The sequence below is a fragment of the Pleuronectes platessa genome, unplaced genomic scaffold (assembly GCF_947347685.1).
Source record: "Pleuronectes platessa unplaced genomic scaffold, fPlePla1.1 scaffold_388, whole genome shotgun sequence".
In the NCBI taxonomy this organism is placed as follows: domain Eukaryota; kingdom Metazoa; phylum Chordata; class Actinopteri; order Pleuronectiformes; family Pleuronectidae; genus Pleuronectes; species Pleuronectes platessa.
In genome coordinates, this window is record NW_026519044.1 from 1 (window position 1) to 16,033 (window position 16,033).

Sequence of the window (16,033 nt, forward strand, 5' to 3'; positions counted from 1 at the left end):
TTCGGAGTGAAACCCGAAGTCTGAAGCGGTGCACGGATCCAAGATGGAAACTATTTCTCTCCACAACTTCTCCGAGCGGATCCTGGAGCAGCTCGTGCACTTCCACGTGATGAAGCTCAGCGGGGGCTTCTTCCTGTGGGTCGGTTCCGCTCCGGTTCTGTCCAACATGGCGGTGTCGATGAGCAGCAAGAGTGTGAGTGAAATGAGCACGCGCCCAGACAGCAGGTTCTAGATCCCACCTCGATATGAACTCTTTATGTTTATTATTATTTATTATCTATTAACCATCAGAAGCTTCTGTTGTGAAGCTGCTGCTCTGGGATCAGCTGAAACGGTTCAATCGTGTATCCACAGATCAGTGTGTGAATCAGGAAAATGAGGAAAAGTATTAAAATATCACAAATACTAGAAAATGAATTCTGCAAAATGATCAATATGTGTTTAGAGTTTGAACATTATGACGAATATTGACCACAGAAAGTTCAAGGGTCACAGGTGAGAACATTAATGCTTAATTTAAAGTTTGTGTTATTATTATTATTAAGTTAATATGTAAAAATAATTCTGGCTCAAGCTTCTTAAAAGTGATATCTGCTTTTCTGTGATTCATATGACATTAAACTGAATAACATCGGATTTCGTTCTGTTATTCTGACTTTAAAACCGTCATCTCATTTCTTTGATAATATTGTTTTTACATTATTCTAACACATTTACTCTCAATCTGATCCTGACAAGTTCACATATTCATATATGTTAGATTATTGCAATTATTGTTATATTTGTGGCATTCTATCTGTTAACTGGTTTCATTTAGTTTAATTTAAATGTCAAATATCACCGCCTGATATCTAAATGTTATTGTTGCAGAAAAAGTTATCACTATTTTTATTGTTTCTTATTGTGCATTTTAAACGTATACGTCATAAATACCTACACAAATACAGATTTAAATAAATATATAACTTGAATTAAGAAAATAAACGTAAGCAAAGAAAGAACAGGAGTTTTTTCTCTCTCTAACATTGTGAGATTGGATGTTTATCAAAGTTCTCCTTGATTTCTCAGCGAATAATTCATTCATGGATCTTGATGAAAAGAATCAGACATATTAATACGACGTAACAATACAACAATTATATTTATTTGTGTGTTTTTGCAGAACCCCCCCCCCCCCCCCTAACCACTGTTGTTTTTCTGTGTGCAGGACTCGATGCCTTTATCCACGTTGGTCTTGGGGGACCCGTCCAACACGGCTCCAAATTCTCTGTCACTGAGATTAGGTAAAGAATGATGACAAATGCATGAGTCTATGATTCACTTAAAATAGGTTGTTAAAAATCTCTTATGTTCCGATGTGGTTATATTTTCTGGACTGTATTAATGTTTCAGCTCAAAATCACTCCATTTTTTTGCCACCACTTCAAGTCCTGAAACAAGTTTGAATTTGTTTGTTCCTCACAGGATGAGACATGTTGAAAGAATGTGTTTGGTGATGTTTCACAAGATTAAAAGAGATTAAATTGTTGAATGTGATAAAATCTCAGACCAGATTTAGAAGTTAAAACCAGTAGCTGCTTGTGTTGTGTGAGAAATAACATAAATACACCATAAATGGTTTTTCACAGCAGGGCAGCTATAATTGTAAAGCACTATTTAAGCAAGAAAGTTAAATTGTATGTTTAATATTTGTATATTTATCCTAAAAATAGTTTTTATTTGTGTTTTCATGATGATCTTAGTTTGATATTGGAGGAAATAACAAACTACAACAGTAAAAAAAAGAATTTGTGTCCAAATAAAGTGAAACAATTGTGTATTTTTATGTGTTATGCAGCTAAAAAGACCAAGAAGCAGGTTTTCGTGAGCTACAGTCTTCCAATGACGGACTCCAACCTCGGCCTGCTGGTGGAGAACAGGATCAAAAAGGAGCTGGAGCTTCACCCTGAACATTTCTGATCCTTCACTGAACTTCTTTTATACGGAACTGACGACATTCAGGACAGAACGAGAACATGGCCGGTCCAACCCCCTGAGAAACTGTGATTCTACTGTAACACAAAAAAAACACACACACAGTCACATTGTGTGTTCTTTTATTGACATAATAAATTAAGTGGTTCATTATCAAAACATTTAGGGCCTATGGCTTTTTGTACAAATGCATCATATTAAAAAAATAACACTTAGAAAACATTAGTGGTCAAGTTTTTTTTTCTTCCTCCACATGTTTCGTTGTTGAAAACATACAAACTACTGAACCGCACAGTTGTGTTGAAAATACATGTGTCTTAAACACTACTTTTAAAAACACAGGATGATCTGTTTCATCTGTGGATCAATGTGCTTATATCCTCTAGAAGTAAGGTCGATGGTCCAGACCCAGACTGTGAGCAAAGATGGACGACCACCTACTCCCACTATTCAGAAATGAAGCCAAAGTTGTCTAGATAGGAATCTGTGCAGTAAAAGTTCAGATGAGGGAGTTGCTGTATTGAGGTTTAGTGGATACGTGTTCTCATCCAGTCTCAGCTGTTAATCAAGATGTTTCAACCTGTTCTTAGAGCATTAAATATCAATAAATAACCAACTTTTTTAAAAAGATTGCCTGATTTATGATCTATACTGCAGCTAGACACCAGGGGGCGCTCCAGACGAACGCTGTAATCATCCTCAGAGGACATCAGTAGCGATTGAATCACTAAACCAGTCTTATCAGATAAATCACATCTTAATTTGATTTAATGTATTTTGTTTAATCTGGTCCGTGTCCCATCCACTTGCATGGAGGAGGCAGGGATTTGAGAGCGATACTGCAGCCAGCCACCAGGGGGCGGTCCAGATGCTTTGGCTTCACTTTGAAGGAGCTGTCATGGCGTCCATCTCTACACACAGTCTATGATCCATACATAATGAACGAATGGCACATGTTTACATACCTTACATCTCTATGCAGTACTAAAGGATACTTCCATAGTAAAGTGTATAAATGTACACTAATCACAACTAGGCCAGTTTCACGGCGGCTCTACTCTAATCTTCACAAACGTTTATTTCAAAAAACTGTAAAATATTGTGCTTTCTGGCTAAAGTTACATGTCCCAGGAGCAGGTTCACCACATCACCACAGCACAGGGGACACGTGGAGATCCAGGAGGTATTTCAAACAACAAAACTTTGCCCTGGGCGGCGAGACAAAATAAATACTGGTTTTCATAAATTACATTCTCTGTTGTTTTTTGTGTTATAAAAAAAACGACAGAGCCATCGTGATAAAGCCTTTTGGAATGCTGAGACGCGTCATAAGATAAAGCACTCGATGTCCGTTCAGCGCTCAGATTCGTTTTTAGCGCGGTCTCCACACACGGCGTCTTCCCAGGTCTCCGTCTGTCCGTCTCATCGGGACAACCATCATACACCCACAGGAAGTTCAACACATCCACACCGAGTGTCACCGTCTGAGGGTAAAGTGCCACAGCGGACTTCACAGATAGAGAACAGGGGAACGTGTGAAACCACCTGGGCCAGTTCATGCAGAATAAAAAGAAGGGTAGCGGTTTCGGCCAATCCCTGGATCCCCCCCCCCCCCAACGTGTCGGCCCCCCGGGGGAAATCACAAACACCTGATTGTGTCTCGGACGTTTAGTGCAAATCAACTCATAAAGAACCACAAGATGAAATCCTGTTTCAACGAGTCACAGCCACGAACAGAGGAGCTCGTTCGCTCATCGTTGTTTTCGGCAGAGAGAGAGAGAGAGACTCACCACTGGAGAACCTTCATACTGTTCCACACACTGACTTCAGGTCAACGTGGTCCAGGACCATATTTTTTGCAACTCCTGAAGAATCATAATCACTACAAACTACACAAAATCACCATCGTCACAGTCTCACACGATCACAAGAGTTCATCGGAACATTTCCTTCAAAAGTCTCTTTCTTTCTTTCAGGGGGGGTTCAGTCTGGTTAATGCTTGAGCAGTTAAAAGCACAGTAGTGGGGCGTCGCTGTGACGCTCACACCCCATTGGCTACGGCACAATTTCCAATCACCTCCCCACCAGTCGCCAGGGCATACGAGGCCGGCACCGCTGCCAGAGCGGTGGCTGCTGCCACTGTAGCACCCCCGGTGGTCAAGAGGTGTATGGGCGTGTCGTGGACGCGGGAGTAGTCCCTGTCGCTCTTCACGAGGAGGAGGTGCTGCTCCCCGGGGTGCAGCAGCGTCTGCCGGGTGAAGGTCTCTCCGTCGGCCAGGCTCTCCGGCAGCGGCTGGCCCCGCGGCTCCGGCAGCAGCAGCAGGCAGATGATGCACAGCAGCGTGCAGCAGGCGAAGATCACGTGGTGCAGGAAGTAGCCCTTCTGGTTGTGGAGCTCCATGATGGGAGCGGTGAGCATCCCGAAGCCGGCGCTGGCCAGGACCAGGCCGAGCCCTCCTCCCCTGCACAGACACAAGCATTTGACTTGTTAGTTTTGTTGGAGTCCCATCTGTTAACATGGAGGAGTGACCTATACTGCAGCCAGCCACCAGGGGGCGATCATCTTGATTTGGCTTCACTTTTGTCACACATCTTTATTTACAGTTTACTGGTTAAAGCATTGTGTTGCTGTAATGGGCTTCAAGGCCACACTCACATGTTGATCAACGTTCCACCACAAGATGGAGCCAGTGAGCTGTCAAAACACTACACTGTGTCTTTGATCATTCATATTTATAATAACATAATAAAACACATGTAGGTGATAAAATACTGCACAAGGATTAATAAATTATTTTTTAAAAGATGTCACAGACTCTGATAGAAAAAGTTTTTTCAATATATTTTTCCAAGACAAAGCTCGGCTCACATTTTATAGTAACACTTAAAAAAGTTGTCAGGTAGTAAATAAGAGCTCTAAAGGCAGAGAGGGGGGAGTGATTCCAGACGGCAGCTCGCCCCCCCCTGCTGTGTTTCATCAGCCTCTGTATTCATGTGTGTAATGAGCAGTCAAACCCCCCCCCCCCCCCCCCCCCCCCCCCCCCCCTGCGAGCAGCCGCACTCACCTGATGACTGTCGGGGTGATTTCAGCACAGAAGAAGATGCTGAGCGTGCTGACGGCGTGAGAGGAGAACATCCCGATGATGGAGAACGCCACCGAGAACTTCCTGTTCAGGGAGTCTCGCAGAACTGTGGAGGAGAAGAGGAGGAGGAGGAGGAGGAGGAGGAGGAGGAGGGCGACGAGAGGTGAGCACACAAACAAACACACAACTCAGAGTGACTCAAATAATGTGAAGTTAGTTTAGTGTCACGTGTTCGTACCTGTGTCGTGGCGAAGGCTGTACTTCCCGATCACTGGATCCCATTAGAGGGCATTGGGAAAGAGAAGAGAGGAGAAGATGTCATGACTCAGCACAAAGGACAGAACAGTGCTGACTCAGAACAAGCAGAATTCAAATGCAAAGCTTTGAGGACCGATCTGAGGAGAGAAGTGCTGAAGCCTGAGATGTGGATGTAGGTCAGAGGAAGAGGAATCAGCCGATGAGACCGAGACGTAAACTGCAGGGTGCACTGATTTAATGACTGGGGGGGGGGGGGCAAGCACATTGCCAAGAGGGTCCAAGATGTTTTTTCTAAACGTGAAATTCAAGTTTACCCTTAAAGGCTCATTTGTGTTGCCTGTAACTTTAACTTTATTTGTTATTATATTCCCCCCTTGAGATTTCATCCTTGTGTATTGTGGTCGACTTGTTTAAACTATTTGCTACACTGCCCCTCCCCCCGGCTGGGGCGGCTGTGACTGAGGGGGAGAGTGGTCGTCCTCCAACCTGAAGGTCGGCGGTTCGATCCCTAGTCTGAACCATCTGCACGCCGAAGTGTCCTTGGGCAAGATGCTGAACCCCGAATGCCCCCCCATAGAATAAGAAAAGTGCTGCATGAATGTGTGTGTGAATGTGAAACTGTAATGTAAAGCGCTTTGAGTCATCAAGACTAGAAAAGCGCTATATAAATACAAATCCATTTACCCCCCCCCCCCCCCCCCCCGCCTCCCCCCCAGATGTTTCCTGTAGTACTTCAGTTTTTGCTTTTCATTTGTAATCCATGTGGATTTGTTTGGCTCAGTTTTAGTGAGAACTCACAGTTGAGCAGGCCGAGCTGCAGCAGGGAAGCCAGGGCCGTGATGATCATGAAGGTGAGAAGCCCCCCCCGCCGTCCCATCAGCCCCACAGCGGGGCACACTGCCAGGCAGGTGGCCACGGCGATGCCAGCCATGGTGTAGTAGTCTGCGTGGCACAGAGCAGTGGGCTGCGCCTCCGGGTCCATCATGCTGCGGGCGAAGCAGTGGTGGATCCCATAACCTGTCAGGCTGCTCAGAGGAGACACACAGACAGACAGAAGGGAAATCAGACAGGAAGCCGGGACGAGGGACACGCGTCTGCCACGGGGCGAGGGACAACCCCACATCTTCATTCCTCTCTGGAGGACGAGCTCATGTGTAATTCATGCTCTCCACACAACAGATGTCGGCTTTGATTAGCAAAGGAACTGACACAAAGGCAACACACTCACGAGTTGACACACAGCACCACGATGTTCTTCCACAGGTTCCTGGTGCTCATCATCTTCACGATGCAGGTCCTCTGGGGCCTCTTGTGCAGCTCCTGCTCCAGCTCTGGGAGGAGACATGAAACGAAGAGCGTGAGACCTTTTCTTTCAGGAGGTAATGAGAGAGCGGCCGCTGAGGGACCTCGGGGACAAAGCTTAATGTGCCGCGGGGCCTGAAGACGGATGTGGGACGTCCTCTCTGCCCACGCTCTTCATCTATCTGCCTGCTCGGCCACAGGGAGACGCAGGGACAATGAATCAGACACCGAGGAGGAGGAGGGAGATGTGTTGGTGGCAGAGAGAGGAGAGAAGATCTGTGTCTAAGAGCTCAGCAACCAATCTCATTATAAATCCGGTCGTTTCAATATTGCTGTTAAGTTTTAGACGATTGCTCGGACATTTTAAAACATCACTCTAAACAACTTTGATGGTTATTTCTCATTAGCTCATAAGGTTTTACCATTAAATACTGATTCCTTAAAGTGGCTGACATATTAATTGTTATTAAAAAAATCATCCTAGCAGCCCTACAGGTCCCACTTTATTGATTTCTATAAACAGATGCATGTGAATATATAAAATCTAGGTGCAGGCTGGAAACCTCCTGGTTTCTGTTTTCTTGTTTGAATGAAATGCTTTGGCTGCTTCATTTGTGTTTTCTTCATATTCAAAGAAGACATGTTCCTGGTTGCAGTTGAATTTCATCATATGACCGTGGTGGGAACGGCATGAACATGTGTGCACAAATGAAGGGGGGGGGGGGGCCTTGTATGTTAATTAGTGTCCATGTGTGTTCATTGCATGATCATATCGTCACATCGCGAAATGAGAAGCAGGAAGTTTAAAACCCAGAACCAGATGGATTTTCGATTGTTTGTCGTCTTGTCTGTCGTCTTGTTTGTCGTCTGGTTTGTCATGTTGCCTGTCGTGTTGTTTGTCGTGTTGTTTGTGGTCTTGTTTGTCGTGCTGTTTGTCGTCTTGTTTGTGGTCTTGTTTGTCGTGCTGTTTGTGGTCTTGTTTGTGGTCTTGTTTGTGGTCTTGTTTGTCTTGCTGTTTGTCGTCTTGTCTTTCATCTTGTTTGTTATTTGTTTGTCGTGCTGTTTGTCGTCTTGTTTGTCGTCTTGTTTGTCGTCTTGTTTGTGGTCTTGTTTGTCGTCTTGTTTGTGGTCTTGTTTGTGGTCTTGTTTGTCGTCTTGTTTGTGGTCTTGTTTGTCGTGCTGTTTGTCGTCTTGTTTGTGGTCTTGTTTGTCGTGCTGTTTGTCGTCTTGTTTGTGGTCTTGTTTGTGGTCTTGTTTGTCGTGCTGTTTGTGGTCTTGTTTGTCGTGCTGTTTGTCGTCTTGTCTTTCATCTTGTTTGTTATTTGTTTGTCGTGCTGTTTGTCGTCTTGTTTGTCGTCTTGTTTGTGGTCTTGTTTGTCGTCTTGTTTGTGGTCTTGTTTGTCGTGCTGTTTGTCGTCTTGTTTGTCGTCTTGTTTTTTATTTGTTTGTCGTGCTGTTTGTCGTCTTGTTTGTCGTCTGGTTTGTCATGTTGCCTGTCGTTTTGTTTGTCGTCTTGTCTTTCATCTTGTTTGTTATTTGTTTGTCGTGCTGTTTGTCGTCTTGTTTGTGGTCTTGTTTGTGGTCTTGTTTGTGGTCTTGTTTGTCGTGCTGTTTGTGGTCTTGTTTGTGGTCTTGTTTGTCGTGCTGTTTGTCGTCTTGTTTGTCGTCTTGTTTGTGGTCTTGTTTGTCGTGCTGTTTGTCGTCTTGTTTCTCGTCTTGTTTGTCGTCTTTGTTTGTCGTGTTGTTTGTCGTGTTGTTTGTCGTGTTGTTTGTCGTGTTGTTTGTCGTGCTGTTTGTCGTCTTTGTTTGTCGTGTTGTTTGTCGTCTTGTTTGTCGTCTTTGTTTGTTAATTGGTAGTCATCTTGGTTGTCGTCTTGTTTGTCGTCCCCTCCTGGAGTCGACCCTCACCTGTGAACACCCCGCTGGGCTCGGTGGTCAGGTCGACCTGGTTCTTCCGGGCGATGTGAAGCATCATGGCCTTGGACCTCCTGTAGTGCCGGGTGGCCAGCAACCAGCGCAGTGACTCGGGAAAAATCCTGCCGAGAGGGAAAGATGGATGAGAACAGAGTGTGTTGTAAAAACAAGGGACAGAGAGCGAGGAGCAGAAAAACAAGAGGAGAAAGAGAGGATTGTTTGTGAGTCCAAGCCGAGTGTGCTCAGTGCTGTGTGGTGTACAAGCTGTCGCCTGGCTCAACGCTACAAGAATCTGCCCCCCCCACACACACACACACACACACACACTTCCCAGCAGCCCCGGCGTGGCTTCCCTCAGGGGGCGGGACTCACCAGACGTAGGGCAGCATCAGGACGAAGGGGCTGATGATGACTATCTGCAGCACCTGCCAGTCGTCCCGGTCCGGCCAGCTGCGGCACAGAGCGGCCACGCCCGGCATCAGGAGCTGCCCCCCCACCATCAGAAAACTGGCCACCATGGTCATGGAGAACCGCCAAGCTGGCAGACACAGCTCGATCCCTGAAGAGAGAGGAGAGAGAGAGGGAGAGTGAGGGAGGGAGAGTGAGTTCCACAGGAAGCACAGAGTGTCGCTGCACCGGAGGAGACCCGGTGATCTACGAGCTGTCGGTGCGTGGACGTGTCCCTGGATGTGATTACCATCATAAACTGAGCTGTGGCCTCAATGGCCTGACAGACTGGGATGTGTGGGTTTGTTTAATGGTGGAGCTGGTGTTGAGTTCCCACTCTGAATTATTGAGGACTGGTTTTACTGATCCGTCCCTTGAGGACAAGCACTTTAACACCGGACCTCTTTATAAGAGTTCGAGCTTTTCAGAGGGTTCAGCTGCTCGGTGCTGTAACTCCCCCTCCCCCTGCCAGGGCTCCCATTACCCCCCCCCCCCCCCCTACGCTGCCGGTAACTTGGTACAATCCAGATGGCTTGGTCCATATGGCAAGGTCCTTCTCAAGGTGACCATTGTCGGTGGGTGAGGAAGAAAGTGTGTGTGTGTGTGGGGGGGGGGGGGGGCTCTCTAGCCTGGCATCATGTACTTTCACATTCTTATTGTAGGGGAGAGGAGGACGAGGGGGAGGAAACGGGGGAGAGAATAAAGTGGGAAGAGTATCGGGCTAGAATACAAATTACTTTTCCCCCCATTCATCGGAGGAATCACAGCAGGAATGATAATAAAGCACGAGAACGAGAGAGAGAGAGAGAGAGAGAGAGAGAGAGAGAGAGAGAGAGAGAGAGAGAAAGGTGGAGAGACGGAGAGAATAACAAAGAGATGATTCAGTCGGAGGCAGTAGATGAAAAAGAGAATTAGAGGAATTACAATAAATCCCTTTAATAAAAAAACATCTTCCCTTCTGCCAAAGACTTTTAGATTCTAGATTGAACGTCTCTGAAAAAACAAACAGGAACCAAACAGGAAATCCCACTGACCAATGTCAAAGGTGAGGAGGCCCCTGCTGTCACCGAATGGCTTTTACTTGATTGGTTTGAGCCATTATTATATTTCTTTAATCCTATTTTATATAATAACCTCTGTACTTTCAGCTCTATAAAGCCTGTCAGGCACCAAACAGCAGATCTGAGGAGTTTGTCTCAGGAGCCGAAAGGTGAGCGACTTCAAATCTTCAGTCTGACACAAGCACGACTCTGAATCACCTCTGATGTGATCTCAGGTCTGTTGTTAGTGTAAATAAGTTAATAGAGAATAAGGTTTTAATAAAAACATCAATGTTGTGTTTTCTACTCGTTCTGCTGCCCCCTAGTGGCCAGGAAAAAACACGAATGCAGCTTTAATCTGTTTTATATTCGGACACATCCACTGTTTTTAAATGTTTATTTTATATACAGTTGGTACTTTGATATATGGCACTAATTAAGGACTTCTTAATACAGTGTAATGGCTCTTCATATTTTATTAGGTGATAAATGTTTGGGGCCTATATTGTTGGTTTGTTGAGTCGACACACGACACAGCGCCGTGTCTCCCTGGCACTTGTGTCCACAGCGGTCGACCACAAAGGATCCGACACACACACACACACACACTCACACACACACACACACACACACACACACACACACACACACACACACACACACACACTGAAGAAATGAACTGTACCTTAGTGAAGGCAAAACCAGGACAACCGAAAAACACTCCCCAACTCTCTGGGGGAGTTAAGTGTCTGATCCCACTAACTCTGCTGGGACACAAACACACACACATATACACACACATATACACTCACACACAAACACACACACACTGGCAGAGACCTTTTGTTCCAGCTGAGCAGAGAATGATTCTCCTTGTGCTGATTATCTCACTGCTCCCCCTGTGGGCTGATATCCTCCCTCACCCCCCCCCCCCTCCCCACTCTCCCCTCTTGCTCATCCGGGCTGAAGTGGTTCTCTCACCCTCTGTGAAGCCCCCCCATCCCCCACCTCCACCCCCCAACCCCCCTCCCCAAGCAGCTTCTCCTCCGTCTTTTACATCTGCAAAGAAACAGTCGCAGCAGCTTTGCAACACAAAACCCATAATGGAATAAAAGGAGCGTAAAGACAAAGACGGGAGGGGGGGGGGGGGGGGGTGGTGGCAGCAGAGAGCAGCTGAGCTAATGGTCAAAGGATCCCCGGTGACAAATGGCCGACAGCAGCACACTCGCTCAGTTGTCTGCTGCTCCCGTGCTAACCTTGCCCCGGGGCGTGACAACAGAGCGGAGAGACAATCGGTGACATGAAGAGAAAGGCTCCCGGATCTCAGACCTGAGGAGGAGCTGGAGAAATGGAGAATTGACTTTACTGGTCAATTAATTATATCAACTGACAAAACAGATAAAAAGACAACAGAGCAAGTTAAGCTGCTTTCAGTCGTAAAACTGAAGTCCACACATGCTCCTGAAGATTTTCCCAGAGGGGCTGTGAGAGAACACACATGTCTGAGTGTTGCTATGAATATTTTCCAGGACTTTTCCTATCAGCCCCCTTTTAAAGTCTCAGGAAAAAGAAGAGGTAGAAGATGGAAAGGTAGAAGATGAAGACGTCAACTTGGAAAGACGAGGAGATTCCAGAGCTTTTCCAATTCTCAGGAAAATCTTCAAACCCAATTTCTTAAACAGCTTGATAGCAATTATATGAAAGTGCAAACGTTTCTGTTGAGATATTTCAGTATGAGCAAAAATGTATATAATAGGATACAATATTTAAGACTGATGAACAGAAGAAATAGGCAGTGAGAATATTTATCGTGTTTTTCTGTAATTTTATAGACAAAAATTAAGATATCAAGATATTTTATTGCAGCCTCTGGTGAATGGCTTCACACGAAGGGAAGGATTGGAAAGAGATAAATCCTCGACAAGGGCACAGCGTGACAGCTTCCCCCGCTGAGTCAGCAATAGTCGTTCCCACAGCTCATAACACACACACACACACACAGACACACACACACACAGACACACACACTGGTGCACCGCCTGTCTCTGTCATCACCTAAACGTCTCCGAGGAGCAGAGAAGGACAGGAAGAGGCAATGATACCGACCCTGTTCTCACAAGTGTGAAAGTGAGAGCTCCCTCGTGCCTCCGTGCTCTGAAAGATTTATCCTTTAAATTCTAAATATAAGTGTCACAGCTCCAGTTCACATCATAATATTTTGGAGAAATATGAATAATATGCACCTGCAGTCTCAAATCTGTGCCTCTGTTCCTTAATTAGGTTTAAATACAAGACTTCTGTATATAAATAAAGCTCAAGAAGTAACAGAGTTTGTTGTTTTGGGAGAATTAGTGATTGTTTTGAACATATGTTGTTTATGGATCAATAACAAACAAGTAGATCATCCTGTGGGAATAACTGAATTTGTCTCTATGGAGATTTTTATGCTTTTCTTTTCCAACTGAATCTTTAGGCAGCTGCTGCCAAGTCACTCTGACAACGGCTGAAAACACCTTTCATGCCAACCGTGGGTGAGCTCTCACTTCTGTGTGTGCACGTGTCTCAGGGTGAACACAATATATTCAATATATTCCAGAGGAGCTCGGACGACCATGATGTCCAGATGGGATTAAAAACGGTTTTCTGCTCTTAAAATGGAAAGAGGACGAACAGGAGGAGAAGTCTAATCCAACGTTTCCCCGGGACGACCCAGAGGTGGCTGCCAAATTACAAACTAATCAACCCGTGAAGAACTGGTGCAACCACACACAACACACACACACTCACACAAATCAACACATTCACATTAGCACAGCAAACTGAAGCTGGAGTTTATTATGGGCTGCGTGTCGCACGGAGATAACCGGCCGATGAGAGATTTTAAATGAGCCTGGAGAAAACGAGCAGGCGAGGATGTGACTGCTGCTGGTGTTACAATGGAACTGAGAGAGGGGGGGGGCAGGATGGAGGAGAGGAGAGGAGGAGAGGAGGAGGAGGAGGAGGAGGAGGAGAGGACATGGAAATTGAAATGGTCGGAGAGCTGCTGGATTTTAAAAATAGAAATTCAGCTTTACAGGGACAGAGGCTGAGACAAGGGGAGCCGGCACAGGGAGGCTCTCTGGAGGGAGATAGAGGAGAAACTACAGATGGAACAGTGCAACCACAGCAAACACACACATGCACACACACATGCACACACACACTGTACAATCATCCATCACGTTTATTATCTGCTCTCCTTCCCTGCTGCAGCCGTTGAGCTCACAGCTGTACAGTAATGTGCCTCTGTTGGTTTTACACGTCTCAGTTATGGTTTCTATTATTGTTTTAATTTCATGTGAAACCGTGAGTCTTGTGTTAAACTGCTGCTTCTCAGCTGTAGGTTAAAACATGATGGGTTCAAACATCTGGTGTTTTACACACAGAGGAAGAGTCTCAGCTCAAAGCTGCAGGACAATAAGAGACAATCGACCAATGAGTGGGTTTATGATTGGAAGAGGAGGGTTCGTCACATGACCTGATGATGATGGGTTTTACCTCCTGAGCAACAACCTGGAAGTAGTTAAACTACAAATAAACCAAATATTATGAGAATAATCCAGTTGAACGTTTTAATACCAGAACATTAGAGTCCATGTAATCTGCCGTCCTGCAACTCAGCTCTTCAAGCTCATCATTATTTTGGGATTTCAGATCCAATGCACTGGAGCCTTGTGACAACACAACACAACAAAGTCTCAGAACCCTGAGCGTCTGTGCCTTGTCTGTCCTGCAGCAGGGAAACCAGTCACTGTTCTACCTCTGCTGGCAAAACTCCCAATGAAAGAATTCATCCCCAGCTCTCCACCTGTCATGGTGGACTAGTGAAGAGTTCCTGGATGTTTATTGGAAGCTACACACGTCTTCACTGTCCCTCAGGTGTTTCCCTGTTAAGTGGATGAGGAGTAATGCATCGACGCCTCACACAACAGACTCACACCTACTTCAAAGTGCACGCATACAATCTGATGTCTCACACAAACAGCAGATACAGGAGACACACACACACACACACACACACTAACACAATCAGTTACTTATCCCATCATCGTCAGCACTCACAAAAGAAATGTTTATGGCTCCCATCACAGGTTTTTGTATTCAGCAAATTGGCCACAATAACAGAGGGAAATGATCAAAGTGAGCGAGTGTGTGACAACAAAGAGAAAACACACCGAGAGGAAGAGGAGGAAAAATGATGATGTGAAGAACCTGAACAAATAATGGTCAAACTGGAGTTTCAGGCAAAATAGGAAAAAACAAAACCTGACAAATCTCAGATCTGAGATTCAAATGTTCATTCATGTTGAATATTCCTAAATAACAAAGCAAATCAGAAAACTAAAGTTAATGATACAGACAAGAACTAAAGGAGATTATTTATAAACTAAGATGTACTTTCACTATTTGTAAATCTAAGTTGTCACAGATAAATATGCATAAGTCAACACTTTGTTGTTAAATATTACTTATTTATATCCAGTTAATATAACACATTATATTATATTGTATTATATTATACTGCATTACATTGCATATTGCAATCTGACACTGTTCACTGTTTTGCATCTTGCATTTAACTTTTTACTTCACTTTTTATATCTTTTATCTATTATATATTTTTATATAGATATGTTTATGTCTAAATAAATGTTACTTTGTATAAATATTAGAAAAAGGGAGTAAATAAGAAGTAAATAGTGAGTAAATATATATTGTTTCTTTTTATTGCTTTTCTTATGTTTGTTGTATTTATTGTGTTTTTATGTTTCTATGTTCATTGTATGCACCAATAACCAGAGCAAATTTCCTTGTAGGTGTAAACCTACTAGGCAATAAATACTTTCTGATTCTGGTTCTGATTTACCACTGATGTTATAATCTTATATATGTTCTTTTCTGAAGTAGTTGACGATTCCCTGGGAAACCCTCCACCGAGCAATAAGCATTATTTCATATCATTATCTTGTTTTGAATACGAGGACCTTGGTCACATGAGATGTTTTCCTCCAGCTAAACATCTTCCAGAGGAACATTAGCATCTAAGCTGTGGACTCTTGGCTTTGTTACGAGTTTCTCTTTGTCTCCTGCAGCTTTCTTTGTCTCTGTGATGTTTACTGACGTCATTAATGACCTTTTTGCGATTAGCTGTAACGTTTTTAATTCTTTGTAATGGTACCAGTGATTCCAGTGATCAATGAGATTCATTTCATTCTCCTCTCGTCCTTCAAACAGCTCTCAGGAGCGACTCTGCAGACGGCTCGGAGGCTCACATTTAGTTTGTTTGTTTTTAGAAGCGCTTCGGTGGAGACTTATCTGGGACCCCCCCCCCCCCCCGCTGAGAGGGACAAACCCCCCCCATCCCCAGAGCTCAGAGTCGGCCCCGGCTTCCAGCTAAGTGTATGACTAATCCCCGACTGGCTTGAAAGAGGGAAGAGGCCTGGGCAGGGTGAGGAAGAGGGGGAGTCCAGCCGGGGCAGGAATGCATGTGGGGGTGACACCAGTTTACAAACCTTCAGATTGAGAGCTCTGGTTTCTGTAAGTAACCCGAGGAACCACTCACTACAGGAAACAGTAGCTGAGGTTTTATTATAGCTTGACAACAATTAGCTTAGTTTTGACTTTTTACCTTTAATCATGAATATTCTGACAATTGACCTTATTCCTAATGAGGCATTATTGTGATTATGATGTTTGCATGAGTCGCCAATAGAATAATGTTGTTTACACTTGAACACAGGCTACGTGTCATCAAACAGTTGGTAGGTGTCATATGTTGATGTCTCAAAATGTTGTTAATCAGTCATTAGGACTGAATAATGTGGTTAAGACGTATAGAGCCTTAATTAGCCGTCTCTCTATTTCATTGTTTAAATAAGAAACAGCTTTATTGGACATTTGGCTGTTTTATACTGTATATGACACCATGTTATAAGGTTCTGAGCCCCCGTTTCCTCCCATCTGGATCATCTTCCT

The 16,033-nt window shown here is 44.5% G+C and overlaps 2 protein-coding genes across 2 annotated transcripts; one reads left to right on the plus strand and one right to left on the minus strand.

Moving 5' to 3' along the window:
• Window positions 1-12: 12 nt before the first annotated feature.
• LOC128436381 (proteasome assembly chaperone 4) lies at window positions 13-2,196 on the plus strand. The gene is made up of 3 exons (XM_053418144.1): window positions 13-193; window positions 1,208-1,283; window positions 1,838-2,196. The coding sequence occupies exons 1-3, from the start codon at window positions 44-46 to the stop codon at window positions 1,957-1,959; spliced, it is 348 nt and encodes a 115-aa protein (XP_053274119.1). The 5' UTR covers window positions 13-43; the 3' UTR covers window positions 1,960-2,196.
• A 1,819-nt stretch (window positions 2,197-4,015) lies between these two features.
• Window positions 4,016-11,196, minus strand: LOC128436380 (solute carrier family 22 member 23-like; the record flags this gene model as incomplete). Its single annotated transcript, XM_053418143.1, has 8 exons — window positions 4,016-4,436; window positions 5,040-5,163; window positions 5,296-5,328; window positions 6,114-6,340; window positions 6,544-6,646; window positions 8,526-8,653; window positions 8,904-9,090; window positions 11,076-11,196. Coding segments are annotated over 8 exons (1,344 nt in total), but the record flags the coding sequence as incomplete, so codon positions are not given.
• Between the last annotated feature and the right edge of the window lie 4,837 nt (window positions 11,197-16,033).